We start from the raw sequence: 27,221 nt of genomic DNA, 5'->3' as shown, positions 1-27,221 counted from the left end.
CTTTCCTTCTAGTCAAAATACAAATGCTTGAAATATCAAGAGGTGCTTACAAGGCTGTTAATTGGGTGCATTTTTCAATAGAAAACTCCAAATAAATGTAAATGATACTTTGTAGCTCTCTTTTTCAAAACAGTAAATGCCTGTGACCGGTTAGCTCTTCCAGCATATGTGGTACAGCTTGCCAAATACTGAAGTACGTGCAAATTGAAAGTGCAGTACTTCAGTTATGCAGAACTGATCATAATGCTTTTTCTGGCTATCCCATTATATTGAGTTGTATCAGATTACAATTTAAGGGCAGTAGATTTGTTAGAGATAGTAATTAGTGTTGTGTTAATGCTGTAGTAGTTTCTAGAGCAATTGCTTCTGGACTTTTTGTGGAGGTTCATCTTCTTGCTTGTGCATGAAACAGTGTAAACAAGTGTAAGACATCTTTCTTCAGACTTCCTGCTTTTAGATCTTACTCCAGAGCAATCTGATCAAAACTTACTGAAAGCCATGATATTTTCAATCCAAATTAATAAAATTGGTGGAGTTCTAGTGTGTTTAGATAGTTAAAAGTTTTGCTTTTGAAGGGAAAGCATGGGGATTTTATCTCTCTGAATTAATGGAAATTGAAGAATATAGGAGAAAACTATAAAATACTTTAGAGTCTGGGCTTTAAGAATTCAGTTTCAATTTACTAATGTAAAACTTTGTGACAGATTTTTGGGAGGTCATTCATTTCTCTAGGAGTTTCACGTATACAATAACCATAAATTCAGAAGGCCCATTTTGTAACCATTTAACACATATTGGTCAGTTTTGTAAGGATGTGATGTGGAGTTTTGTTCAAGGATTTTTTTGGCAATTAACATGAGAATTAGCTGTAGCACTCTGAAATACCTTTTTATTTTCATGAATTACTGCCATTTAATTTTCCCCTGAAGTATTGTTCATCTCCCCTTCTCTTTTCAAAAAATGTGAAACAACTAAAACGTTTGAAATTCCTATTTGAATAAAAATCTGAAGTAGTAAAAAAAAAATGAAAAAAAGGAGTGGATTATGCAAATAGGAAACTAACTTTTCTCTGAATTTGTGCAGCAATGATGGTTCCGAATTTGGTGGGTCAATTTATCAAAAAGTGAGTGACAATCTTGAAACTGCTATAAACCTGGCTTGGACAGCAGGTAGCAACAGCACTCGCTTTGGCATTGCAGCTAAATACAAGCTGGATTCCACTGCTTCTCTTTCAGTAAGTATGGCTGCAACCTGAAGGGTTGTGCAAAATACAGTGTATTTTCAGTTGCTGTGAATCCCTGTGTTATTAGTACAAAATAGGCTGAGAGGCCTTGTAGGAATTACTCTTGCAGTCCAGGCAATTTTAATTAAAACAGCAGTATTTAAATTCTGTTATGTTGCTTACAGCAAAGTCTCATAGAATCTGACTGTCAAATGTGCTTATGTTGGAGATCCTACTGTATTTATAAAAAGAAAAACACAATTAAAAAAAAACCAAAACGTTTGTGTCTGGTTCTGTAGGTTTACAGAAATTTTTTTAAACTACTTTTTGGGGAGCTCTGTGACATTCTCATGGTTAGAACTCTGGTAATACTGGCTAAAAGTTGATAAGCAGCAAAGTTTCCTGTATGTTGCAAAGTTGGAATCATTCTGTTGAGGAAGTGATGCCAAGTGAGATAATTTTGTACATATTGTTTATGATGATATTACAAAATGTTTGCTTGAGTGACTGACGAGATCCTAATTCCTATGTAATATGAACATGGAGGAGTCCTCTGATGTGGCTTTTTTTTAGCAGACCGGTGGTAAAAGTCTCTGGCCTTCTGAGCAAGGGGAAGTGGTGAAGTTCACCTATGAAATCGTGTTTCAGTAACAGTTCTTCCTGCCCTTACATCCCTTCTGCTCATAATATATGTTCTTCCTTCAAAATATGTTACTGCTTCAGCTGTAAGTTGAAGGACAAGGGCATAGCTGGAAGGAGAGAATTCAGGAAACACTGTACTGAAGGAACAGATAACATTTGGTTAAACTGATAACGGCAGTGTTGCCATAGTTATTCTAGATTCTGAATGGTAACAAATAACTAATCAGTTTCAACGTTTCAGTTGCCTTTTTGTTTTTTTTTTTTTTTTTTTAGGCAAAGGTGAACAATTCTAGTCTAATTGGAGTGGGTTATACTCAGACCCTGAGGCCAGGTAAGAGCTATCATGTGAATTATATCACAAATTATATCACATATATATCTTCTATGCATCCTAAAGAAAATAATTGAGGTCTCTGCATTTATACGCAATTTTTTTCCATCAGAATATTTTTTTCTTCGAAGGCCAAGTAGGTATTTTACAGTAGCTTCAATCATACAAAACCTTTATCTAAGCAAGACAAACTCTATTTTATCTAACGGTATTATTATATTGTATTCCTCACTGATCCGTGCAAGAGTGGACTGCATTATGTTTGACAGCTTAGCTTTAGGCTAGGCTAATTATACTATGCTGAATGATAGCAGGTCTTCAAATTATCATGAATTGTCAAAACCCCACACTTCCTGCTCTTCATATTTAGTAAAGAAACCCTCCAGACTGTAACTTGTTCCACTTCAGTATAAAAGCACCTGTTAAGGCCATATTACCATAGGTTAGTTCCTTATTTGGAAAAATCTAGTTTCATTCCATCCCTTTATAGGTAGGAGTGTCTGTCTGTGCACAGATTTCCTCCTCCTTTGCATGTCTTAATGCAGGAAAGGAGAACTCTTGCGTATTTAGCAATTAGAGACTTTGTATACTGACATTATAAATGTTTACAAAAATCATATTGCTTTCTTCATGTGACTTTCACTAGATTTCATGGGTAAATGTATTCTCCTCTAAAAATCTTTGGAGGAAAGTAATTGTATAAAAAGAGAGCTATAACTGGGACTTGTGATGACAGAAGTTCAGTTGCATGAAAGCTACTGTGTTGTAAACATGCTTCTTAAAAATCTTACAGGTGTGAAGCTTACACTGTCCGCCCTGATAGATGGAAAGAGCATCAATGCTGGTGGCCATAAACTTGGTCTTGGCCTGGAATTGGAGGCTTAAAAAGGTGAAGAAACTGCTGCAGAGAAGGGATATCAGAAGAATTTGGCCTTAAAATGTATTTCCAATGTGACCAGCAGGCTTTTTTCCAGGAAGGATGACCTAGAACAAGAGCTGTATTTGAAGTATTTAGACAGTTACTTGTTAGCTGGTTTCTAGTTAAATTGGTTACCCATCTAGTTAAAATTCTGCATTAGTGCAGTCACTTAAACATTATTTAAATGTATTTAACTGTTTAATGCGCTACCCACAAATAATGAAATAGACATTTATGAAAACTGTACAATTGTGTGCATGTTTGTTTTTATGTTCCTTTTAACATTCGATATTGCCATTTAATGAAAAATGGATCACTGGATGTTTTGAAATGCGGTCAACAATTTTGTTGAATGACCTGAACTAGAAATACATTTGGTATCCCAAGACAAATTATGAATAAAACAAGTACACACACATACTTGTGCCTCAGATATTTTAAGAGTGAAGATGCGAGGCTAGTGCTCAGTTAAGTTTTAGGTAATCCAAGAAGTAGTGCTCTGTACCTTTGTGCAATTAAGGACCCCCATCCATGACAATGCTGAATATAGGTGAACAGTTGGATTCCTCAAGCAAATTGAATGTGCTTTTCTGTCAGGTAAGGTTTGTCATAACACAATGGTTTAATTCCCCCTGTGATCCACGAGCGAGATGTGCTGTGTTCCTAGTTGGCCTTCTGATGCAAAAAGTGCAGATCGGTGTACTTGGCACACTGAGATATCTAAGAAATGTTCCTTGAAAAACCTCACCACAAACACACCTTTTGCTTATATTTGTATGAAGTGAGATGTATCTCTGCAATTGAATGTAACAGTGTAATGGTATAACAGCCTGCTTATCCCAACTGCTGTGAGAGGTTTCTGCTTAAAATGACTGAAATAAAGACAATTTCAAATGGACGTGGAGGAAAATGCATCCGATCTTGCTTTCCCTTTAACTAATAAATCTTGGCATATACCCATTTTAAGTCCAGAAAATTGCAGAATAATGGGAAAACTCTCATGTGTTTTTTCAGAATAGCAATAAGAGAGAACAGAAGTATGAGAGATATTTAGTCTGCGGACCTAACATCCCTGAAGGTCGAACTAGCTGTGAATGCTTTTAATATGGAATATGTTAAATAGGTGTAGTTGCACTGCTTATATTTAAGAGTTGGAATTTACTGAGCTTGGAGGAATGCCTGGAGCCTACTTCTTAAGACACTCTCATAGCTGAGAAGGGTGTCTTGAACCACTTAGTGGTTCACAGCAGCTCCCTTCATAGTGCAGGTGGCTGGCTGGCTTATGATGAGGAAGCTCTCTCTGGTTTGAAAGTATTACCAGTTGATACTGGATTAAAATTAATGCCCATAAAAGTATCAGTGACTTGCTCGAGGTCTTGTTCCACCCTGCATTGTTGCCCTCAGACTGAAATTCTCACATGAAGCACTCTGTTGTGAGCTTTAGCTGTAGAGTAGCTGAGCCACCTTCTTTGCAGAAGACAGAGCAGAGCTTAAGCCTCCAGCTCAGGCTCTTGAGCAGGCTTGCTGGTGTGTTTGACTAGCGTTCTTACGTGATAGTAAAGCATTATGCTGTGGGGTACCTTTACTGTTGTTGTCACTAAATGCCCTTGTCTGAGTTGCATTTCCACCATTTAGGGTGGAAGAATCATGTAAGGTGCAGTCTGTTGGTGTCATTGCATGTTGTGCGTATTTTTAGTTTTAGGTGGTTTTATGTGCTAGACCACTTAAAAGCTAGAAACTGTGCAGCCACACATTGAATTTTTGTATGTCTTTTCAGTATAACCATCTTTGGTGCCTCACAAAGACTGGGCTTCTGATACAAAAACCACAAAAAGAAAAGGAAAGCTTAACAAACCAAAATAAACCACCAAAAAATGCCCAAAACAAACCAAAACAACCTACCAGACCCAAAAAACCCCTCCCTGAAACGTGTGCCTGAAGGCATCGTCCAGCTGCAGCACCCAAATAATGGATTGTGTCTTTTGGTTATGAATGATGCCTTGTTTCTATCCTTAAACTAGTGACACTGATGTTTCTCAACTTTTCAGGGGGCTGTAACTGACTTTTGTTTTTGGTGGTAATGGTTTGTGGGTTTTGGGATTTTTTTTTTTAGAAGCAAACATTATAGCCTTTTTCTTCACTACCTGCTCCTCTAGATATTTTTTTCCTGAGGTCACAGAATGGGTAAGTGAAATAAAAGTATATATTGCTGAGTTTCTCTTCAACTCTTAAAAATCAGTAATGGGAAACTTGAACCTTTTCATTTTACTCTTTGTAAATGTGCATGACTTTACTAGTCCTCAGCCTTTAAACCTTAAGTAGTTGTATTTGTTATAGTGCTGATAGGCAACCGGAGAAGTGAAAAGGGCTCTGCAGTAGTTAAGAGAACTGTGAAAATGTGAGTTTTTCTAAAATACTCTGTCATAAATCACTACTTCAAACATGAAAGAGAAGCTCAGTGTCTTTTTCTTAATATCTCTCAAGGCTTATTAAAAGTGGCTTTCAAGCATACTTTTCAACTGTTAGAGAAGCTTGTGGTGTAATTGAAGTTTTGTGGTAAGGAATGTTGATGGTTTATATAGCTCCATTTTATTAAAATATGTTAAAAGCCTTAATGATAACTTTCAGTGCCAGACAGCCTTTCCTCAGGTGTCCTGAATAAAAACCCCCCACCACTTGAGATAACCAATGACCAGAGCATTGTTCTGCATCTTGTTTGTGTGAATTGTAGCATTGCATTCCTGCCTGGTATAGCTGGAGTAGGGGTGTCTGTGTACATTGCAAGGAGACTTAATCACGCTTTCATAAATAAAAATCCTTTCACATGAGATTATGATGCCCTGGGTTTCACGAGTTACTGTCTGAGTGTCCTGATTGTTTATGCTCTTCCTGTGCTGTAGAAATTCTCCAGGTTGGTTCATTTAACCTTGCACTCTTCACGTGGTTCAGCTGGGTGTGATATATTCCTAAATCTGCCTCTTGCACACTGCAGTTCAAAAGCAGGAAATGTTGAACTGTTTTGGAAAGGGCAGGGGGACCTTTTGTCCCAAAGCGTCGGGACAGGGGTTTTTAGCTTTCCCTTGGCGCTGGATAAAGCGAGGCGGCAGTGAGGGTGCCTGCTGCCCTCTAATGTCCTGTTCTGGTGTTTGGCTCATTGCTGCGACGGGCCGCCGGCCAGGCACAAACACACATTGAATTCCCGGTGGCTGCTCTCCTAGGGGAAGTAGAACCGGCCAGAGGAGACAGCTCGTGCACGGATGATTCAGCCCTACTTCTACCAAAGGTCCTTGTTTCCTTATCAAACCAGTGAGCAAAGACAAGCAACTCTATGCAAGGCGAGGCAGTACTGAAAACTGGCTTACATCTGTAGCAGTAGTGTCTTAATGGCAGGTAGAAATGCTTCCTGGGAACCAGCTGGCAGGAAGGGAAAGCCAAAGAAAAAGCTGGTTGGGTTGTTACACGGCATGGAAAGGTTAGGTTTATTGTAATTGGTTTTATTGTGTTTGTCAGTTTCCCTTTGCAGTGGAATATTTCTGTTCCCAGTCTGGAATAGTAATAAAAACATAGATTATATCCATTAGTGTAGTGTGCATTCATTATATTAGTGGTATTTCATTTCTCATTCTTGTTTTTGGGCCTTTTAGTTGTGCTTTGGGTCCTTCTTTCCACATGCTGCTGGGTCAAATGGGAAGCAATAAACAGCTGGATTTTTCTGAGCGTTATGTGCTGCATCTTTCACTTCAGCTGCAAGTTTGATAAAAATGCTCATGTAAAAAGAGGAAAACTTTTTTTCGCAAAGCAATTTCTGGGAATATGTAATTAAAACTTACGAAAATGCTATTAGACAAAATGTGAGGTGTTGCATACTGAGACTTTGTTCATATCTACCCTCATGCTGGTGTTGGGAAAAGTGCTGACAGACCTTTAAAGATGGCAAGCCTGGACTGTTTCAGCTCCAAATATTTGACCTTTACTTCAGTTCTTTTTAAATGAGAATTTTCTGCTGAGCCCAGTACCACGCCAGTACTTACAGTACACTTGCTGGTTAACAGTAGTGCACATATCAGAAATGTTTCCAGGGTTTGTGGGTTTTTTTGATGGAATATCCTTTGTCCTGGATCCATGGGAGAAGATCCTGATGCTGAAGCAATGATGCTGTTTTAAGAGTTTGGCATTCTTAAAACTCACTTTTTGTTTGTTTACGTTGCCTGTGTTCCTATGAACATTAAAACACTAAATGGCTATTACAGAAATGTCTCTTATCTCTCGCCGTGCTTCATCGCTTCAGCTTGAGTTACCCCAGAGTTGGCATGAGCTGAGGTGGGTGCCCACAAGGAGCCAGTGAGCTCTGCCCTCGGATTCTTAGCGGTCTGTGGTGGCATTATTAAAAATACACTTTAAAATTACTCTTTAGTACGCACAGGTGGCTCCTTCATTTAAGAAATGCTAAATTTCACTGTGCCGTGGTTGAGGTTCGGCTGCGGCATTGGGGAGGGGTGCGTGTGAGTTCTTCTGCACAGTCCGGGATGTTTTCCCGGCAGCTTCCGAGCGAGCACCGCTGCCAAGGTGCCGTTCCTCGTGACCCACTGCAGTCCGAGCCCCGGCTCTGGGCCGAGGGGTCGATCGGCCGGGGCCGCGCCCGCCGTCGAGGGCGCCCCGCGCCCGCCCGAGTCCGCCGCGGCCCGCGGGCGCCACCTGGCGGCCGCCGGTGCCCCCTCAGGAGGAGCCGCTCCCGCGGGCACCGTCCCCAGCCCACCGACCGAGGGAGGCGGCGCGAAGTGATGGCGGCGGAGAGCCCGAGCTCATTCCGAGACAAAGAAATAGAATTAGAGGAGGAAACGCCCCGCGTTCGCCGGCACTCGTGGTGCTCTGTCCCTGCGACTGAGACCTGGGCGGCGTCCGTCGGCTCTGGGGGAGCAGCCAGCTCTGTTCTCATGGCCTGCGGCAGCTGGCTCCTGGGCGCCTCCGCTCCCGTCTAAATGGAATTAATTAACGCAACAAATTGTCTTCCCGACTGCTGCTCAGCTCCTGACGTGACTGTACTTTTCTAGAAGAAATCCCCAAATGGCTTGAGATACCTTGATTTCCAAAGTCATGTTCTGGCCACCCTTGGCTATAAGAAACACTTCCTGGCAGGAGGACGGGGCACACCAGCTGCCAAAACCCAGCAGGCAAAGGGGAAGGATTCAAAAGGCTGCTGACTGGTGATATTCCCATGTCTGGTGGCATCAGGCAGTGTGGTGGCCACAGGACGTGTTGGAAGTGCGGGCTCATGGCCGCAGCCCAGGGACCTCCCACTGCTACAGGGTGGCTTGCTCACAAACTCTTCCCCCATCACACTTAATGGTAATTTATTAATTGCAATTTACTTAATTGCAATTAATTGTAATTTAAGTGTCAATCAACCCACTGGAGCATGGGAACAGGGAAGAGAACCCAGCAAGTCTACTAAGGGCCTGTCCCATGTGCATGTGGCCAGCAGTGTGCCCAGGTGGCCAAGAACGCCAAGGGCATCCTGGCTTGTATAAGAAATTATGTGATCAGCAGAATTAGGGACGTGATTGTCCCTTTGTGTCGTAGCATGACATCCCCACCAGGTAATAATTAGCATTGACTCCATGATTCCAGAAGGCTGATCACTTTATTATACTACTCTATACTTATTAATAAACTCATCGTCCTTACAGACAGTCACAAACAGGTTTACCTAAATTGGTCCTTGAATCCAAAACACCATCACCACTGGCCAATTAAAAAATCGACCTTTGGTAAACAAATCTCCATAACACATATCACATGTTCACAACAACAGGTGTAGCAAGTGAAGATAAAATTGTTTATCATTCTTTTCTCTGATCTTCTCACAGCCTTCTCCAGGACAATGCCTGGGAAAGTTGTGCCTGTTGCTCTCTGTGGCCAGAGAGTGGCTGCCACACCTTTGGGCACTTGTGAGGCCACACCATGAGCACTGTGTCCTGTTCTGGACTCCTCAGTTCAGGAAGAACATTGAAGTGCTGGAGCATGTCCAGAGAAGGGCAGCAGAGCTGCTGAGAGGTCTACAGGGTAAGTCCTTGTGAGGAGCAGCTGAGGGAGCTGGGGCTGTTTAGCCTGGAGAAAAGGAGGCTCAGAGGTGACCTTATCACTATCTACAACTTCCTGAAAGAAGGGTGTAGCCAGGCTGGGGTCAGCCTCTTCTCCCAGGCAGCTGGTGAGGATGAGAGAACATAGCCTCAAGCTGCACTAGGGGAGGTTTAGCTTAGATGTTAGGAGAAATTTCTTCACAGAAAAGGTGATTAAATATTGGAATGGACTGCCCAGGGAGGGTCTGTCCTAGGAGGTGTTTAAGAAAAGACTGGACATGGCACTCAGTGCCGTGGTCTTGACACAGGGGTGTTTGGTCACAGGTTAGACTCGATGATCTCAGATGTCTTTTCCAATTTAATTGATTTGGTGATTCTGTGATGCTGTGGTGAAGCACCAGACTTTACTGTTTGAGCTGCTGGTGCCATGGGGCAGAAGTGGTTGAACCCCTCAGCTCCTGGGGAGTCAGGGAAATGGGTGTATTGCCAGCTGCCCTGGGGCTGAGCCTGGGCCCAGGCCAAATTGACAGCTATTTTCATTTCTCTAATTGTCAGCATGTGCTTTGGGGAGCAGGGTAGGCAGTATTTTTGCTTTCTCTTGGTGATGGGGTGCACTGTTGTCACCTTTGCACCAAGAATGACACAAGAACAGATGAGGACGCAGCACAAAGAGGAAGAAAAGAAGGTCTTTATGGAAAGGAAACTTCAGCTTAAATAGACTGATATGATACATTCTAATTGATTGGTTAATTAATAAAAACATCTTTCTCATTCAGTATCCTTGAGAGGAACAGAAGAGCAAGGTGGAAAAACACCACCTGCAGATTGTTTAGATTAACAAGTTATCACATTCCTACAACTCCCTAAGAATTCTCACAAGGCACTGTGAGAAGTAATTGCCATTTCTTTCTCCCTGACCAGGCTGGCATCCACACACTGTGTGTCCCTTAGCCCTGACAGAAGCCAGCCCATTGTGATGGAGTGTGTAGCAGCTCTTGCTGTCATAGCTGGGAGGTTCATTTGTTGGGCTGAACAGAACCAGCTTTGACAGACATTCGCTGGATGTGGCAAGCAGAGGTGGTGGCCTTCTGTGCTGTCAGCAGCAGAATTTGCCCTGAGAGAGACAGCATTAGGCAAGTTTGAGTGTGTGTCTGTGTTTCAGGAATCAATGTTTTGTGAAATGTATTTAAGAGAACCGCAATTCACAAATAGTTCTTCATGGTGCTGTAATTTACTGTGGATGTAGGCTAATACTGCAGTCTTAGAAGGCTGATATTCTTCCACTGTGTTTGTGAAAATATTTTACTTTTGTATCACTCTTTTGAAGTACCTTAGGAAATCTGCTACAGCATTCAGTCCTGGTGCAAGACTGGTACGCTTTCAGGTGAGTTTTAATGCTTTGTAGCACAGGTCCTCTCTGCATTTGAAGTATGTTGAGCTTGTGTTGAAATTGTTTGCAGTTAACTTAAATAGCTTGAAGCTCCCCTGGTTTAGCTTTATCATGCCCATGATAAGGTGAGCTCATGGGTGAGCACTAATGTAGCTGTTTTGATAGCTGCTCTGCCAAGACAGCACAACCTAACTAAAACACCTTCTCTTTTTCAAAACAATCTGGCTTGGAGTCCCATTTCCTAACATTTCATTTTCTGTGTGGGCAGCTGTAGCAGAGATGTACACGGAGTCCCAGCACAGCCATTAGTCACAGCTTCTCCTGGGCACAGCTCCTCCTAACTCATGGCACACCCCAGAGCCAGAGGAGTGCCTGTGAGGTGGTTGTCCTTGGCTCCTCTCTGGGTTTGGCAAAGCTTAAGCTACTGGTGAGCAGAGAGAGGAGGGCTCATAGAAAGCATGAACCCACCGCCTTACAAACCTTTTGTGTTAAGATGATTGTGTTTCTTGTTGATGAAATGAGATTGCCCTCATGTTTCTGTCCGGGATTTCCTGGATTAAAAACATGGTGTGTCACATGTGCCTGGTCTGGTGGGGCTGAGGCAGCCGGTGGCCACAGTGCAGTGTGGCTGTGCTGTCCTTGGGTGGGAATGGGTACAGGCTTGCCTTGGCTCGTGAGCTGAGCTGCCTGCACAGCACCTGGTGGGTACCTGAGGGCAGGGTTACAGGCACAAAGACCTCAGCCTGCATAGCAGCAAGGGTGAGAACAGCTGAGGAGCAGAAAAGCATTCAAAATGTGGACTTTCCAGAAGAAGAAAGGCTCTAAGTTTAATACTTTATGGGATAACTGGGGAAAACCTGTTGTTACTTCTCCTCAGTTTTTCTTTCCTTTGACTTACAGCCTTTAATCCCTTGGAGAAAAAGTACAGGGAGTTAGCTGAAATGACTCTGTTGCTGTAGCTGTCATATTCCAGTTTTCTTTTATGAAGTAAGATAAACTCAAAGCAGAAAGTTAAGATACTTAAACACAGAAAAGGCTGGTGATTCCCTGATTTTGTCTGCTTCTTTTGCTAGAGAATTGTGACCACAGCACAAAGCTGCTTGGCCCTTCTGAGATCTAGGAATCCTTCCATTGGCACAGACTGCCAAAAGCCAATTATTTTCCTGTTTATAGGTTCTCAGTTTATTAGCCTGAAGGCAAAAAAAAAGTAATATGAAACCCAATAAAGTCAGGAAGGACTACATCAAAGGTTGAATGCAGAAATGTTTGATCATAAAATTAAAATCTATATTATAATGCTTGTATGTAGTAGGGGCTGTCAAAATTGATTGCTTCTGCAAGTTTGATTAGTCTTTTGCAACATAGTCAGTGCTTAACATTGCAGCCTTAATCGTGCAGCTTTAGTGTAGTTTATGTAGAGATGACCATAAATGGTTCCTAAGGTCATCAGGCAGACAGTGCCTATCTGCATGTCTAAAGTGTTCATTAAGAGTTTAGCATAATCCATGTCTGGAAGTTTAAATATGCACTTGAACTTGAGCTTAAGCTGAAGGGTGACTCAATATATGGTGAGTGACAACACTGAAAATCAAGAAAGGAAAACTTGGTAGCAGCCATCAAAGTAACCAAAGCTGCATGAGAGAGGGGTGTGAGATGGGCTCATGGTACCTGAGACACCTTCTGTAATGATGGAAGGAATTCAAGTGCTGGGTCTGTGGGTGTTGATTAAATGTGTCTGTGCTTTTGCTTCCTTTGAGTTAGTCTTCAGTAGTATCTTGGATCAGTCTCAGAACCAGTCCTTGACAGGGGCCAAGGGAGCTCAGCTTTGGTACTGTGGCACAGATGTACTGCAGGACACCTTATGGGGTCTTGATGGTCTTCCTGACCTGAGGAGAGGGACTGCTTACTGCCTGTTGGTGGGAATAGCTCCCAAGAAATGACTGTGCCTAAAATCCACAAGAGCTGTGGGAAGACCCAGAGGTGGTGATATAGAAGCTGGCTCTAAATATCTGGGGAGAAACTCCAGATTTTTGTACAGGAATCATTTTGTCAGGAGTTTGACCTAGTGTGTGTTGTTTTGTAATAGTACTTTGATAGTGAATTAATGCTCCTCTTCACTGGGGATGTCTTTGAAGCTCACTGGAACATAATCTAGCTCTGCTGCTTAAAGGAAACGATGAAGGGCTCTGCTTTTTCTTTCTGGTTGTGTTAATCTCTTTGATATAATGCATGATGGCACAATAGTTGCACAGTTAACTGTGGTTTTCTGCTTTGGAATGACCCCACTAATTACACTGAATAGAAAAGATGGATTAAGTGTCTTGGGAGAGCATTTTATGCAGCTGACATTTAGATGGATGGAGGATGCTGAAGGTGACACTGGAAATCACGTGCCAAAACTCTGTTGATGGGCCCAGGAAGCAGAGGAAACACTGGTAGCTGAGTGGAAGCTGGTGAAGGTACCTGAGGGACCCTTTCTCACCTCTGTGGAGCTGAACACTGCCAGAGGTGGAGACAGATACGTGTCCCTCCACACAGAGCAGCAGAGAGATCTCATTGCCCCCTCCCTCCCTGACCCCAGGTAGTCTTTACAGCCCTGCTTGAATCCAAAGGTGTCCATTGCTGTCTGACAAAGCTTGCCAGTTCTGCTCATTGCAGCTGTTTCTGCTCCTCAGCTTTCCAGGTTTTGATTTGTAGCAGATATCAGCAGCATTGACTTCTGGCAGGCAGATAGAAAAATACATACCTTATGAAGTAAACATTGAGAGTTGTGAGCCACAGCCTGTGTGAATTTCGCTGTTGCAAGAAAAAGGGTTGGATATGGAATGTAGGGTAAAAATAATGCTCAAAATCAGCATTTTCAAGGTAAGTATTGTAGGTGGTTTGGATCTTTTCTGGTTGGTTGGTTGCCTTCTTTTGTTTGGTTGGTTTTGGTTTATTTTTGCTAGTCCAAGGAGTTACATGCTTTGCTTACCTTTAATGTAAACTCCTAATGTTGCTTTCTAAAACCCCACGCAACAGAAGATACATGGTGACATCATGAACAAGCATGAGGTTCCTTAAAAATAAACTTAAATTTTACCTGCAGCTGTTATTTCTATTTGAATTTGCAGGCATGCGTTTCCCTTCTTGTGAAAGTTTTTTTGCACCTGTTTTAAAATGCATTTGTTTCTTTTAGAGTTGGTTCTTTTTTTGTTGTTGTTGTGGCTTGTTTGCTTTTCTTTTCATGCTGGAAGAATCACCCTTTTCTCTTACTGGGTGTTGTACTACAGGACAGTGACATCTGTCCATAACCCTATGGACTTCTCTGGCCATGCCACATGACATGACAGCCTGGGTATCCTGTGAACCAGTCCATTCTGACAGTGGATTTCTTCTGTTGATCTTTTGTTTTTTTGGATTTGATTAGAATTCTTGGTGTTGTGAATGTACAGTAAGGCTTTTTCTGGGGTAATGAATGCTGTGGTGTTGTGTGGGTGTGCAGTATTTAGGTATTGCATTTACTTGTGACAGCAGCAATAACACTTTCTCATTAACTATCTTCTGAAATCTAATTTCATGATGTCAAAAAGTTACTACTTTCATCTCACCAACATAACCCAAGTCCCAACCCCAGCATAACTCAAAACGTTGCTGGAAAAATGCACAGTCTTTTGGTTTTTTAGTAGGTGAATAGGAATAAAATTATGAGCCTTTAAACTAAATAATAATTTTTTCCTTGTAGCCTGAGATCTGTTCAATCAATAATCTTTCTGCTAACTCTGGGGAGAATTTTAGTTGCCTCCATAAAATGTTTTAATTATTTAAAATCATAAAATATAAGTAGGCACAATTTGCTTGGAACTCATTAGGGAAATATATGAATAAGAAGAAAAGATAATGTTTGCTTCTGCATTAATTTAAAGCAGTCTCTAAAATATGAAATCTAATCCTGGAAAGTAGTGACTTATCATCAATGTTTATTTTTCTTATAATCAGAGTAAATATTAAAGCAGCTAGTTATGTGCTTATCCCTACAGTATTGCACTGAGACAAAAAGGAAGATAAATAACTTGTCTGAAATCCCACATTAATTTCCTCTTTTGCAGGTTTTATGTTTGTTCATTTCCTTTTTCAAAACATTGCTTTAGAAATTATTTTAAAACAGGTGACTTAGTAACCATGAGTAGCTGCAAATGCACGAGGCCAATTTTGTGTGATTAGAATTATGCAGAGGTAATGCTTTATACTTGTGCAGAGCCTTTTCATCTAGTGCAGATCACTGGCACAATATGCAGCAGCAGAGAAATGCCACAGCCCTGGGAAAAGGCTTAGCATACTGGAGAGCAGAGCAAGTGACGAGTTAGGAAACAAAATAATTTCTTTAAACTTCTCTGAAGAAACTTCAGTGCTCACTGTGGCAGGAAATGCTAATGTGCAGCTCTTAGGTGTGCACAGAGGGAAAAATCAGCTTTGTCATTCTCTCGCTCAGTACTTGTTTAGGATGTCATCAGCAATCCCATCCTGAAAAATGCTACCTGTTGTATTTGTGATTTCCACATTTTCATTCTGGGAAGGCCATGATAGTGTTGCCACTCCCATTAAAATGGAACGAGCATTAATATCAAATGCGCTGCAAACCACGCAGAAATGGGCCCACACTGTTTGTGCGCGGGGTGCTTTAGGTTATTCTACTGTGTTGATCTGGCTGTTCTTTGGAAGAAGGGATGGAGCCCTTCACTCAGTGTGGTCACCTTCCTCAAGGTAGTGCACAGGTGGTGCCATAATGGAGGAGACCTGTGCACTTTCAGTAGATGGGATGGATAAAACCAGGCTGTATTAAACCCAGTTAGTAGGGTGTTGTGGTTTAACCCCAGCTAGCAACTAAGCCCCACACAGCTACTCCCTCACTACCTCTGGTGCAATGGGGAAGAGAATTGGAAGGGTAAAAGTGAGAAAACTTGTAAGCTGAGATAAAGACAGTTTAATAGACAAAGCAGAAGTTGTAAAAAAATAAGGAATTAATTTACCACTTCCCACCTGCAGGCAGGAAAGCCATCCCTAGGAAAACAGGGCTCTATCACAGAACTTGGGAAGACAAACACCATTACTCTGAATGTCTCCCTCCTTCCCCCCGTTTTATATGCTGAGCATGATGCCATGTGGTATCCCTTCAGTCAGTTTGGGTCAGCTGGCCTGGTTCTCCCTCCTCCCAATTTTTCATGCATCCTTGATGCAGTGGAGTGAGGAGAACATCAACACTGTTTCCAGCACAAACCCAAAACATGGCTGCTATGAAAAAAAATGAACTCTCCTCCAGCCCAACCCAGCACACAAGGAAAAAAATATCTTAAAACAGTACTGATCTCTTAGCTTTTTTATTCCCATCGTGACCATTTAGGATCAATTTCTTCAAGTGATAAACAGAACATAAGCAGGGATGCAGCCAACCCTGTGCTACTACATCACCAAATACAAGCCAGTTATGGCACTTGCTGCTGTTGCTACTCCAATATCAAGATTGCAGTGCTTGAGATATGGCATATCCCTGAGACCTGAGCTGCAAAGGTTTCTGGGAACTGCTCATACCTCAAAGGAAGGAGTTGGGATGAAGTTTATATTCAGGTTCCTTTTTCTGTATCCAAAGGGCTTTGTCACAAGTTTGCTAATTGTCTTCTATGAGCAGCAATTCACAGAAAGTGCTGTCTGTGTGCAATGAAACTGAATTCAAATGGATAAAAACCACTTGAGTTTGTTAAAAGAAGCACTGACTGGTGTCAAAGGTTCAATAAATGCCTGAAAGTTATGTTACACTCAGTAGCCCAGTTTTTTCTTTAGGCCATTACTTTCTTTAGTAACATGAGAGACTGGGGATACTCCCTGCTTTGTCCCCCAACGTCCCAGCAGGATTAAAAGCTGTAGCATTGAAAATGCAGAACTGAACCTTGAGCCCTGTGTCTACCCTTGGACAATGAGCTGGTATTTTTGGGGCAGCCTTTTCTCTAGATTTCTGAGCATTGTCTCAGTCCTGTTCATTTAATTAGCTAGTAGAGATGCAAAGCCTACTCTCAAAAAGTCTTCAGTTCCTTCCCCTGTCACCCATGTACATATCATACCATACTATTTTGAATGTGGTATCTTTGGAGCAGGGACTCAGATACCTAACCAGCAGCTAGGATTACATGCTTTAACTCTCATGGTGATTTCTGGGAGTTACCACACTAGGGTGAATTCTTTTTCTCATTGTTGTCATTCGTTTCTGTTTAACGACCCATCCTTCAGCCCCATTTGCTTCTGAGCAAGTCCCAGCTGAGCAATTGGTCACCTGTGTTGGATCGGGGGATCCTCCCTTGCAAGCAGAAGAGATGTTGTTGCTGCAGGGACAGCTGGACTGGGAGGGTTTGGGCAACAGCTGTGCCCCTGGGTCAGCTCCTCTCCAGGAGCAGAAAATCCTGAGCCTCTACAGTGTGAGCAGTAGCTCAGGCAGTTGTATTACCTGAGAGGGGTGAGCAGACCCAGCAGACCCACGAGCTTCCATACATGGTGTCTCTGTTAGAAAGAGACAAAGACTTGGCATTGCATTATTGAGTGGCCCATTCTCATCAGCTAATGGAAGTCTAAATTCCCATTGCCCCACAAATTCCCCATAGCTGATTCACCACTTGGATTAAATAATGGTTACCATGATTATATATTACCAGCAGTCATTTCATAGTAAGGTTGAAGGATCAAATGCAGTTAGCGGTGATGAATTCCAGATGTGCAGGACAGAAGCCTGAAAAGAAGGCCAGTTTCTGAGTAACTACAAGATGGAGTAATGTATTCTAAATATTTGATTCAATTAAGCTTCCTTCTGCTCTTTGTTTTCACTTACAGATGGCTCATCAATCTATAGTTTAGGGACACATTGCTATTCTTTCTAATGGTAATTAGGTGATCAGGATGGAGACAGGTTTGATGAAATACTCACATTATGATCTGCATATTTAAAATGGAATAGAGCCCAAAGCAGAAGCAAAATGATAGCAGGCTGCTGCACATGGCTTTAGCCTCAGGCACTTGATAGGTCTTCCTCTAGCATAGGTAATGGGAACTTTGCTAGTTCCCACCACAGAAAAATAGTTATTTTGAAATTACTCAACTATGAGTGCTTGTATCTGATTTTGAATGTTGCTAAATTCTAGTTTCTTGCAAAAAATACTCATGATGCTTGCCCATTTTTGGCTCAGCTTCACTGGGAGGGTTCTTGCAACCTGGAATATAGTAGTAAAACAGTTGCAGAGTCTGTGATTGATCTTCCAATGACTTCTCCATGTTTGGGAAAGGCCATCATGGTACTTTTAGGGCAGGGTATGTATTCTTAACAGCTTCTGGCTTGTTCATGTTTATCAGCCTCTAGCCTCTGAAAGCAGGAAAATTTGAGAAGATGCCCCTGCTGTTAAAATGTCCCATTTTGTGTTTTCAACCCTTAGGATTCTTTTGGTATCTACTGACAAAGTAAAACTGTAAAGTAGAACATGGCCAGAAGCTCTGCATGCAAATGTGTAATGTTCCTGTACACTCCTTTAGCCACTCCATCTGAGAGCTCTTACAGCCACTAAGAATTTAGTAAGGTGTCATTTCTTTTATGCAGAGAAGAAATTTGAGGAGTGCAGAGGTTTGAAGCTCTGCAGAAAAAGAAACTGGGCAAACTTCATGCCCTATTTAGATTCTCATTTAGTGGCAACACACACCTTGTCCTGGCCTTCTCCCAGACATGGATTTTGCAGTCAGTCCTCAATTCAGCAAAGTACTTAAGCAGATCCTGATATGCTTTGCTGAATCAGGGTTTTAAATGGAAGTGACAGAAATAGAATTGAGATCTCTTCAGTCATAACCCTACTTTGAAGCCATCAGGCAATGCTTCCTTCCTTCATTCTATCCACCGCAGTATGCTATGGCATGTGTCTGAGACTGGCAAGAGCCATGCTCTGAACTTGTGTCCCTTACCAGGACCTGAGCCACCCACCTGAAATTTCAAAAATATAAGCCAAGTGGACAGTTTTAAACATTCTGAGACTTGAAAGCTTTGTCGCCCAGCGCCTCGAGTCATTCAAGTGCATTGTATAAGCAAATGGATGAAGTATTCCCCTTCAGGATGTCAACGAAACTGAAGATCTCTTTCCTCTATACATATGATACCCAGTGTTATCAGTCCTCCAAAACAGTTACCAGTGAAGCTTTTGCCTGTAAAATCCTACTTTCAGTTCCTTATTTAATCAAATTTTATCTGTAATAAAGAATTGCAGGCTGAAATTTTGTTACATGCTGCCTAGGGAAGGGAATCTCTGTTTGCAGTAACAGTTTGAATAGCCAGTTCACAGATGTATTGCATCCTCATACAATCATAATCCTTCCACAGGCTTGCCACCAGTACTCTGTGCTTGCAACTTTCTAGGAAACAAGCATCTAGCAAGTTGCTTCTTTGAGGGGGAAAAGGGGAATGACACAGGAAAGAGGGAGAATTGTTTTGGTTTACTTCTTGCCCATTTGCTTTTCCTTATTCTGACTTAAAAACATCTATGTGCATTGTTACCTAGGTTACAGAAATCCAGTCCTTGTGCACAAAGGTTTGAGAATACTGTTTGTCCCCTGGCAAGCTTTTAAAAATAACTTTTTTTTCAGATGATGTCTTTTTGAGGCTTGTTCTGTAGTACCCTTCAAAGATAAGGAAAGACAGTATTTTTAGTCTGAGAAGGATAGCAATCTCCTTGATGTCATTTCATTAAAAATCCATTTTTCTATTATGGCTATAAACATTAGTAAACTGCACTTCTTTTCCTTTTGATGGTACTAACTGATTATTCCGCTGCTCAAGAGGCTCTTCTAGGAGAGAAAATTACTTTGTTATATTGAGTCACTTGGACAATCATCTGTAGAGGGGGATTTTTTCAACCACTGTCTTACAAAGACAATTTCTGGTAAGTTTATTTCCTTTATTACAATTAAAGTAAGAAACCACGGTAGATCTCATAATAAATCTCTCTTCTCTACTTAGCTACTTCTGAAGGCTACTTTCCCAGGCTATGCTATCCAGTGAGATCTAGCTTAAATTGGATTTTTGATACTGTTCCACCTGCGTTTTTCCTGGTGATTTGATTGCTATTTCCCATCTGCTGGGCCTCCTCGAGTTACAACTTGAATGCTAATGTGACTCCATCTCCCACTGGGAGCATGCTGATATTGACACGTGCATCTCTGAGAAGCTTTTCATTGAGGCGGTGGATACTCTGTGCTGCCAAGTCATCCTTCCTTGGTTTTAGCACCTTTCCATTCCAAAAGACCTATTGAAAAAAGAAATATGATGCACCTCCTTTGTTCCAATATGGTCCTTGGACGACAAAGGAAGCTTTGGAAAAGTTCCTGTATATTTTTTAGAGATTGATATTATCTGTTGCATTTCAGACGTCTAATGGTCTCTGACATGGAACTCTCATAAGTGGGATTGAGAGTCCACAGAACTTGCTAATTGTACTTCTACTGTAGATTTTAAGCCAAAATCAAAAAATATGTCTTTAAATATAGGTTTTTTAAGAGCCCCTATTTAGCTGCCACCATAACCCCAAAGGTGCCAGAAGTTTACTTTTACAAGAAACAAAGGATATTAGTTAATTGGTAACTTATTAACAGTTACTGATTACAAGTGCTACTTTTGATCTTGAGTAAGTACATAGTATAAATGCATTACAAGACAAACCATAATAATACAGAGCATTCTCTGTAATGAATAACAAAAAAAAAATCTGTTTTCTATTAGTGTTTTATACAGCTTACTTAAAGAGTTTATGTTGAATTTTCTTTTTGTGTTGGGTGTAACTGCCTGTGCATTACCATCAGAACTGTAGTACTTACATTATCAATAGCTATTATTCCTCCTTTCTTTATGAGGTGCAAGCATTTTTCGTAGTACTCATTGTAGCTTTCTTTATCAGCATCAATGAAAGCAAAGTCAAAGGTTTCCGCTTCTCCACTGGCCAACAGTTCATCTAGATGAGCAACATAGTGAGTTGTTATACCCTGGTTAGTGCTGTGTAGGAGGAAGTAATCCATTTGTGTCAAAGCTCTCATTAAATGTTTTCTGCTGCCTTGACCAGGCAGCCTATTCCTCCACAGGTAATTACTAGAAAAGCTTATCCCACAGAAACCAATCTAGACATTATGTATGCCATAAAACACACAGTTACTGGGTTCTGCATGCTTAGGAGTTTGTGGGTAGCTCCAAACCTGAAGGATACACCTGGGACTGCTGAAAGCTGCAGCAAAAACAAGTCAAGCACTTTGAAACTGTACATACTCTACACCTTCAGCTTTTTTTCAGCCGAGAACTGTTTTCTTGAGTGGATCAGAATTTTTCTCACGTTATAAAAAGGTTCTAAATGCTAATCTCTCCTTGCAGAACAAGCACCATGACACAGGTCATGACAAACCCTGTCAGAGATATTTACAGCAAAAAACTGCTGTAAGTAGTCCCTCTCTGGGCCAAGGCAAGTAGAATTGAGTTTTAAGTTCTCCTAAACAGATTTCTTGACTGAGAATTTCGAACTGCCAGTTTCAGAGGAGGTGATTTCTGTCTCCTAAGGTCCTCTGCCACCCCTCTAACCCACCCTTAGCCTCTGTCAGCAGAATATCTTTTTGTCTGAAGCAATGCCTGCACAAAGCACTGCTTTGATAGACTTCAGGAGTGTGCATACCAGCAAACTGCTTATATTCGCCTCTTTAGAAAAGATGGATTTGGAAGTAATTCAAGATTATCAGTAGATCTGTGGATCCACCAAACACCTTTGCTGGAAATCTTCTACATCCAACAATCCTAGAAAATGTCTTGCATTTTCAGAACATTTACTAGTATTTCCTCTGCCCGATATTTTCTCTTTCCTTGAATTAGAGAAGTCACTGCCTCACTAATGGCCTTGCCTGCTTTTGGCACATCCTAAATTCAAACTTCTCTGAACACAATTCAGCCTAAGTTATATATTGGCTTCTGAATTTTTTTCTGCACCTCAGCCCTGTCAGGGAACTCTTCTTCTCTTAACAAAGGAATACTTGCTTAGAATGGACAACGGATAAGAGAAATTTGGCTTTGATTAATCTGTTTTAATCAGCTTTCCAGAAGCAGCTGACAATAGTACTTGATAAATTAAGCCAAGTGATGGACAAGACAGGTGTGTGACCAGTACGGCCCACAACACAGGACAAGCATTTTCTTCCCCTCTACTAGTAGGTAGGAAAACTGTGAACTCCTAAAGATTTTTACTTTTTAATATAAGAGAAGCTGCCTCCCTATTATTAAAAGGGATCACATTCACAACCATATTTGGTCTTAAATTTCACCACTAATGTATCCCTCTTCTATTTCTAGGGAAGGGGAAACAATCTGTTATTTCAGGTTACTTACCAAGCGTTTGAATTGCTGGCTTAATCCGCAGGTCAATTTTATGCTCTACTCCTGCCTACGACGAAAAAGAACAGTGTTGATTAAACAAGTCAAGAAATAACCTGCTAGTAGGCTTTACTCAGGGAGTGACTGGGGTTCAGAGAGTTTTCTAGGTTCCAAACACCACTTATTTTTCTTCCCAAACTGAACTCTATCAGTCTCCTTTAATGGTAAGAATATTTCTGTATGAATGCGTAAGTCTAAAATAACAAAATTTCTTCACATGTGAAGGCAGATGTCCCATTTGTGTACAGGAGATGCTGCTTACCTCCTTCCACAGTGGCTTTCCAAGTTTGGCATAGTCCTCATTTATATCACAGGCAATAACTTGGCCATTATCTGGCAGGACAAGTGCCATATTCAAGGCATTATAACCTGTGAAAACACCTAGCAAAATCATAAGAGACATCAACAGTTACTATATCATAAAAAAAGGGCTACAGGACTCTTTAGGAGTAAAATCCCCAAAGGAATCAAGGGGAAAAATTTGTTAATAGACAGTAAAGATTTTTCATTTTCCTTTCATTTTAATGTAATGGTAGGTTGAGAAGAATTTTTACTTTTTTTTTTAATCAATCTTTTAGCAAACTTCAATGTTAGCTTTTCCTAAAAGGCTCATGGACAGACAAGGCAGAGTCTGGTCTTGAACAGGAAACCCAGAGAGACTGGATGAGCAGCAAATACCAGGGAATTGTAACAGCCAGGCCAAGAATGAAGATGGTGGGAAGCCATACCTGGCTGCTCAGCAGACATCCTAGTAATAATAGGTGTGTCAAGCAAAGTGGATTTGATACAGGGCTTGTGCAGCAAAATATCTTCTTCTAGCACGAAAGTCATACAGGAAGGACAGAATACACCCTGTCCTGCAACTGTTGAAGACTCAAGAGATCTATTCAGCTCAGTTTTTCAGATTGCCTCAGAATTGATGAGCTATCCATGCTGATGCCAGAACTACTGAATGCACAGTTAGACAAAGTGGCAACCCAAGTGCAAATCAGATACTCCTTTTCATGTTGTAGTTTGCCCACCTGTTTGTTGAAAGATATGCAGTGCCTTCCTGTATCTGGATATTTTATATTAAACATGGCTGTATTTGGAGAATGATAGTCAAGAGTTTTATTTTACTACAAAGTGTCACTCTTACCTATTTCAATAACTTTCTTGGCTTTAATCAGTTTGACCAAATTTGCCATAAGCTGAGCCTGCTCACAGGACACCATCATTCTGCCTGAGGGATGATCAGCAGTGAGCTAAGAAAGGGAAAAAAAAAAACAACCTGTATCGCATCAAACAAAAACCAAATCTACCAAACCAATATACTAAAGAAAAATATCCCAGTGAAACTCCAGGAAAAACAGACACCTCTGTCTTCTCATTTTAGATTGCTTTGTGCTCCACCTATGAGCCAGAAATTGGCTTGAATTTAACTACAAATAAGAAGGATCTTATGTGTGTCATAAACAGTGGATATTCAAAGCAGTAATATGCTCCAAAATTACCATGGCTGTGGCAAACGCAGCAATATTTGTAACTAACGAAGAATCATAGAGGAACTGTGACTGTGAAAGTCCTTTATTTCTGTGAATTTGCACAAACAGATGCACTTCCTCTAAGACGTGTAGAATGCTTTAATGAACTGCTAGGTTCATGTCTGCCAAAGGTCGGACCACGTAGTCCTGGCTACACAGCGCAAACCTGGAGAAGCTGTGCCCATCCCAGGGTGGAAGGGCTCTTGGCATTGAGGAATGGACAACGGGAGAAGCAGGGCTGTGCCATGACAGTTGAAGGGAAAGTATATCTTTCTATTTCCTTTTTTCTGCTAGGGATCATTCCAACCAACCTGTTCCAGAAGACAGCATTTTATGTCTTTTATACAAAACAGTTTGTCTCACCTGAAATGACTCAAACCTGAGTCAGGATGTCTGGTCTCATGTCTGACACTGGAGCCTGATGGAAGACATCACTTCTCTGAGCTACAGGTTCCTTATATGCCAACCAAAGTGAACAGAAGTCATTTGTTCAAGTCCAAATCAAGTGCAGCCCTAACACATGGCCTTGGGAGCCGAGGATAGAAAAACATGTCTAAAATGTATGCCAATACTATTAAATAGTCATGTAGGTAGCCCTGAACACAGAAGAGTCTGGCTATTAGCAGTTAAATAAACCCCTGTAGTGGGTAGGCAAATAAGATGGAGGAAGGAAATGTGTCCAGGATCCCAGGAGTTCAGGAGGAGGTGTGGGTGATACTGACCAGACGCAGCTTCTTTAGAGTGGGATGTTCCCGCAAAGAGTGATCCAGTATGTATTGCCGGAGAGGACTGTTTTTCCTGATCATACCACTCGGGGTCCCAAAAACTAAAGAAGGGTATCGTTTACCTACCAAAAAATAAGTAATAAGAACTTTTATACTTTTCAGTTATTGCCATTTTAAAGTATTGCCATTGAAGTATTACTAAAGGTTAAAAAGGTCTCCACTCTAAAACAGCCATGAAAATGGACAATGCAACATAACCAGGTGGACTGTAATTTTTTTTCCCCTTCTCCTTTTTAGCCTCTAAGATGTCCAGTCCAGGCCTCCAAAGGCTGAAAGGGAAAGGCTTCAGTACTGTGTTGTTCAGTGGCCAACGTGATGGTTACAAACTGCCGTAATCTTACAGCACAAGTAACTCCATCAAAACTCAAAAGGCAAGTTTAAAGAGAGATACATCAATGAAGTGAACATTTTTCTTAGTCTGTGGCCCTTCTTTTGCAGAGGAATAGAGGCCGCAGGGTTTTAGGCCTATCAGCTGATGTGTCTTCTCAGGCCCTGTGCTCTCCTAATGACACTGTCCTGCCCTCCAGCCAGGGGAAATGTGGTATTGCAAAATGCCTGGTTTAGCATGAAACCGGTATGAAGACAAAGTAGGCACCAAAAGTTGAAGTTTTAGTACATGTCTACTCAAATACAGAACTGACTGCAGCTTTCATACCCAATGTTTCTTTTACCAAATGCATTAACTATTTTTGAGAAATAACAACAAATTCATTTCCACATCTCCTGGTAGTTTGCTATGACAGAACACTTTTATTTCGAGGGGTTTATTTTCTGTTAATGGTTTTATTTTACAGACGATCATACCGAGATGTAGATTATTTCAACAACTTGCCTTAAATCAAAGATTAACTAAGTGCCCGCGTTACAAACCCAACGCCAGTTTCCTTCCTCTCCTGGATCGTGGGCTCCTTCTTCCTGTGCCCCCGGGGAAAGAAAGCGAAACTACAACCAGAACAATGCCGTGCGCAAGGACCGCACCCCGGCCTCTCCGGGCTGGCCAAACAAATGCAGGCAGGGGACCGGGCGGGGAGCGTGTCCTCGCTTTCGCTGGACCTTGGCTCGACCCCACACTGCGCTAGCTGGACTACCGGGAACGGCTTGGGCTCCAAGAACATCATTGTATTTACTGCAGCAGCTCAGCAAAATAAATCTCTGCCCGCAGGGCAGCCCCAAAGGGGTCTGCTCCCCCGACGGCCGCCGGGCTGCACCCAGGATTCCTGCCCGCCCTGGGAGGGACCTGCCGGGCGCTGCGGTTCCCGTCCCCGGTGGGGACACGAGGAAGGCGCAGCCTTCACGTCTCGTGTACGCGGCAGGGCCTGGGGGACGCTGCTTACCTGCAAGCATACCCGTGGCAAAGGCGACCCCCAGCATCGCCGTCCCGACGGCCACTTCCTTGGGCACGCTGAGAAGCGGCATCCCGGAGCGGGGAGCGAGGGCCGCGGCGCTGGGCGGTGCGGCGCGCTCCGCTCCGCCTGCCCCGGCAGGGCGGGGCCGCGCTGGCCCGGCGGGGCGGCCCGGCGGCGCTTCGGTTCGTCTTGGTGCCTCCGAGGGCTCCGCTTCCCGGCGTGCTGGATACTGGGCTCGGCTCGGGTGGGGAGAGGGTGGGTCACCCGCGGGAGGGGTGCGCCTTCCTCTCGGTGACATCCTCAGTTGTGGTGCGTAAGGGGACAAAAACAGCGCCCGGGATTTGTGCCACCACCTCCTCAGAGGCTGGTTCTGGTACAGCCTCACTGCAGTCTTCGTTTTAAAACACACCCAAGTGTCGTGTGAGCTCGTAATGGGCTCATGCAGGAGCTTTTCACAGAAATATGCTCATAAGAGGCTTGCTACTCCAACTAGCCAGGGAAGTGAGCTCTCGCCTTCCTGAGGTGAGAGCAATTACTCGTCAATTACTCGTCAAAAAGCATGTAAGATTTTTTGAATTCCAGCCTTGTGACTTGTGAGTTTCCAGGTGAAAGGAGTCAAGGAGGATTTCCGAGAGAGAGGGAATCGGGCCTGGTTTCCTGCACTGCTGTTTCAGCCCCCTTCTGCAGTACCTTCCAGGGCAGCTGGAGCAGTGCCCTTGTCACTGCTTAACAGCCTTGTTGAGGGATCTCCTCCCTGGCCGGATCTGTTGCTGAAGGAGTTGGTTTATAAGTCAACAAACGATTGTATAATCTTTTTTTTTTTTTTTTTTTTTTTTTTTTTTTTTTTTTTTTTTTTTTTTATGTCCACCTAAACTTTTTTGTGCTTCTGTGCCTTTTGTAGATGGGCTGGGAGTTCAGTTTTCATTTTGTGAAGTATTGGTAATATCTAGGTTTTGGAAAACACAAGCAAAATATGGGGATCTATCATTCTATGGGAAATGAAATTAGTGCCATTGCACACCAACTAGGAATACATAGGAATGGATTGGATTTCAACTTGGCCTCAACAGATGTAGGATGAAAGCAGGTAGAAATTCCCTTTTGGCACATAGTCTATCTCCAGAAAGCCAGATGAATTGTGTGTTGGTAGGTATGGATGAAAACATTTAAACTATTTCCCTATGCTAGCAAAACAAATGCCAGTGCAGTTAGAAGAAAAAGATGCTTTTTAAATTACATCTTAAGTGTGAGATTAAGTATATCACCAGGATATTTATGGGAAATGTGTTTGCCTATCACTGCATTTTTAGTGTGTTAGAGCTTATTTACAAAGACTTGCCCCCAGAGTTCTTGTATTTCCTTTGCAGCAACTGATCATGCCACTCACTAGGGATTCTGCTGTGATTTCTGATCTGCAGAACAAAGTAAGACATATGATCCGTCTTGGCAGATAAAATAACTTCCAGTTCACTTCTAAAATTTATTTGATTTTGAAAGCTGTGAGTGTTGGTTTCTTGGTGGCTTT

General features: G+C 42.1%; 2 protein-coding genes and 1 long non-coding RNA gene across 5 annotated transcripts in view; 2 read left to right on the top strand and 1 right to left on the bottom strand.

The window, feature by feature from the left end:
- The window catches only part of VDAC2 (voltage dependent anion channel 2), a 91,080-nt gene extending 87,068 nt beyond the window's left edge, over positions 1-4,012 (top strand). For both annotated transcript variants that reach the window (XM_068198548.1, XM_068198547.1), the window contains exons 7-9: positions 1,084-1,234; positions 2,138-2,195; positions 2,989-4,012. In XM_068198548.1, coding sequence (XP_068054649.1) covers positions 1,084-1,234; positions 2,138-2,195; positions 2,989-3,080 — 301 coding nt within the window. In that variant the 3' untranslated portion in view covers positions 3,081-4,012. The remainder of the gene's footprint in view (positions 1-1,083; positions 1,235-2,137; positions 2,196-2,988) is intronic.
- A 6,122-nt stretch (positions 4,013-10,134) lies between these two features.
- Positions 10,135-25,644, top strand: LOC137477962 (uncharacterized). 2 transcript variants are annotated; one of them, XR_011001313.1, is made up of 4 exons: positions 10,135-10,578; positions 15,981-17,913; positions 20,008-20,041; positions 24,789-25,644. It is a non-coding gene; the product is annotated as an uncharacterized lncRNA (long non-coding RNA). The 2 variants fall into 2 exon arrangements; XR_011001312.1 differs by lacking the exons at positions 20,008-20,041; positions 24,789-25,644 and adding exons at positions 20,697-22,676; positions 22,934-23,225.
- On the bottom strand, positions 19,311-25,805 carry COMTD1 (catechol-O-methyltransferase domain containing 1). Its single transcript, XM_068197421.1, has 7 exons — positions 25,685-25,805; positions 24,288-24,412; positions 23,181-23,286; positions 22,305-22,423; positions 21,998-22,052; positions 20,455-20,588; positions 19,311-19,886 (listed from the first exon to the last, which is right to left on the bottom strand). Exons 1-7 carry the CDS (start codon positions 25,764-25,766, stop codon positions 19,734-19,736), a joined length of 774 nt encoding a protein of 257 aa, XP_068053522.1. The 5' UTR covers positions 25,767-25,805; the 3' UTR covers positions 19,311-19,733.
- Between the last annotated feature and the right edge of the window lie 1,416 nt (positions 25,806-27,221).

The sequence above is a fragment of the Anomalospiza imberbis genome, chromosome 8, assembly GCF_031753505.1.
Source record: "Anomalospiza imberbis isolate Cuckoo-Finch-1a 21T00152 chromosome 8, ASM3175350v1, whole genome shotgun sequence".
NCBI lineage: Eukaryota > Metazoa > Chordata > Aves > Passeriformes > Viduidae > Anomalospiza > Anomalospiza imberbis.
This window is presented reverse-complemented; position numbering and strand designations above follow the sequence as displayed.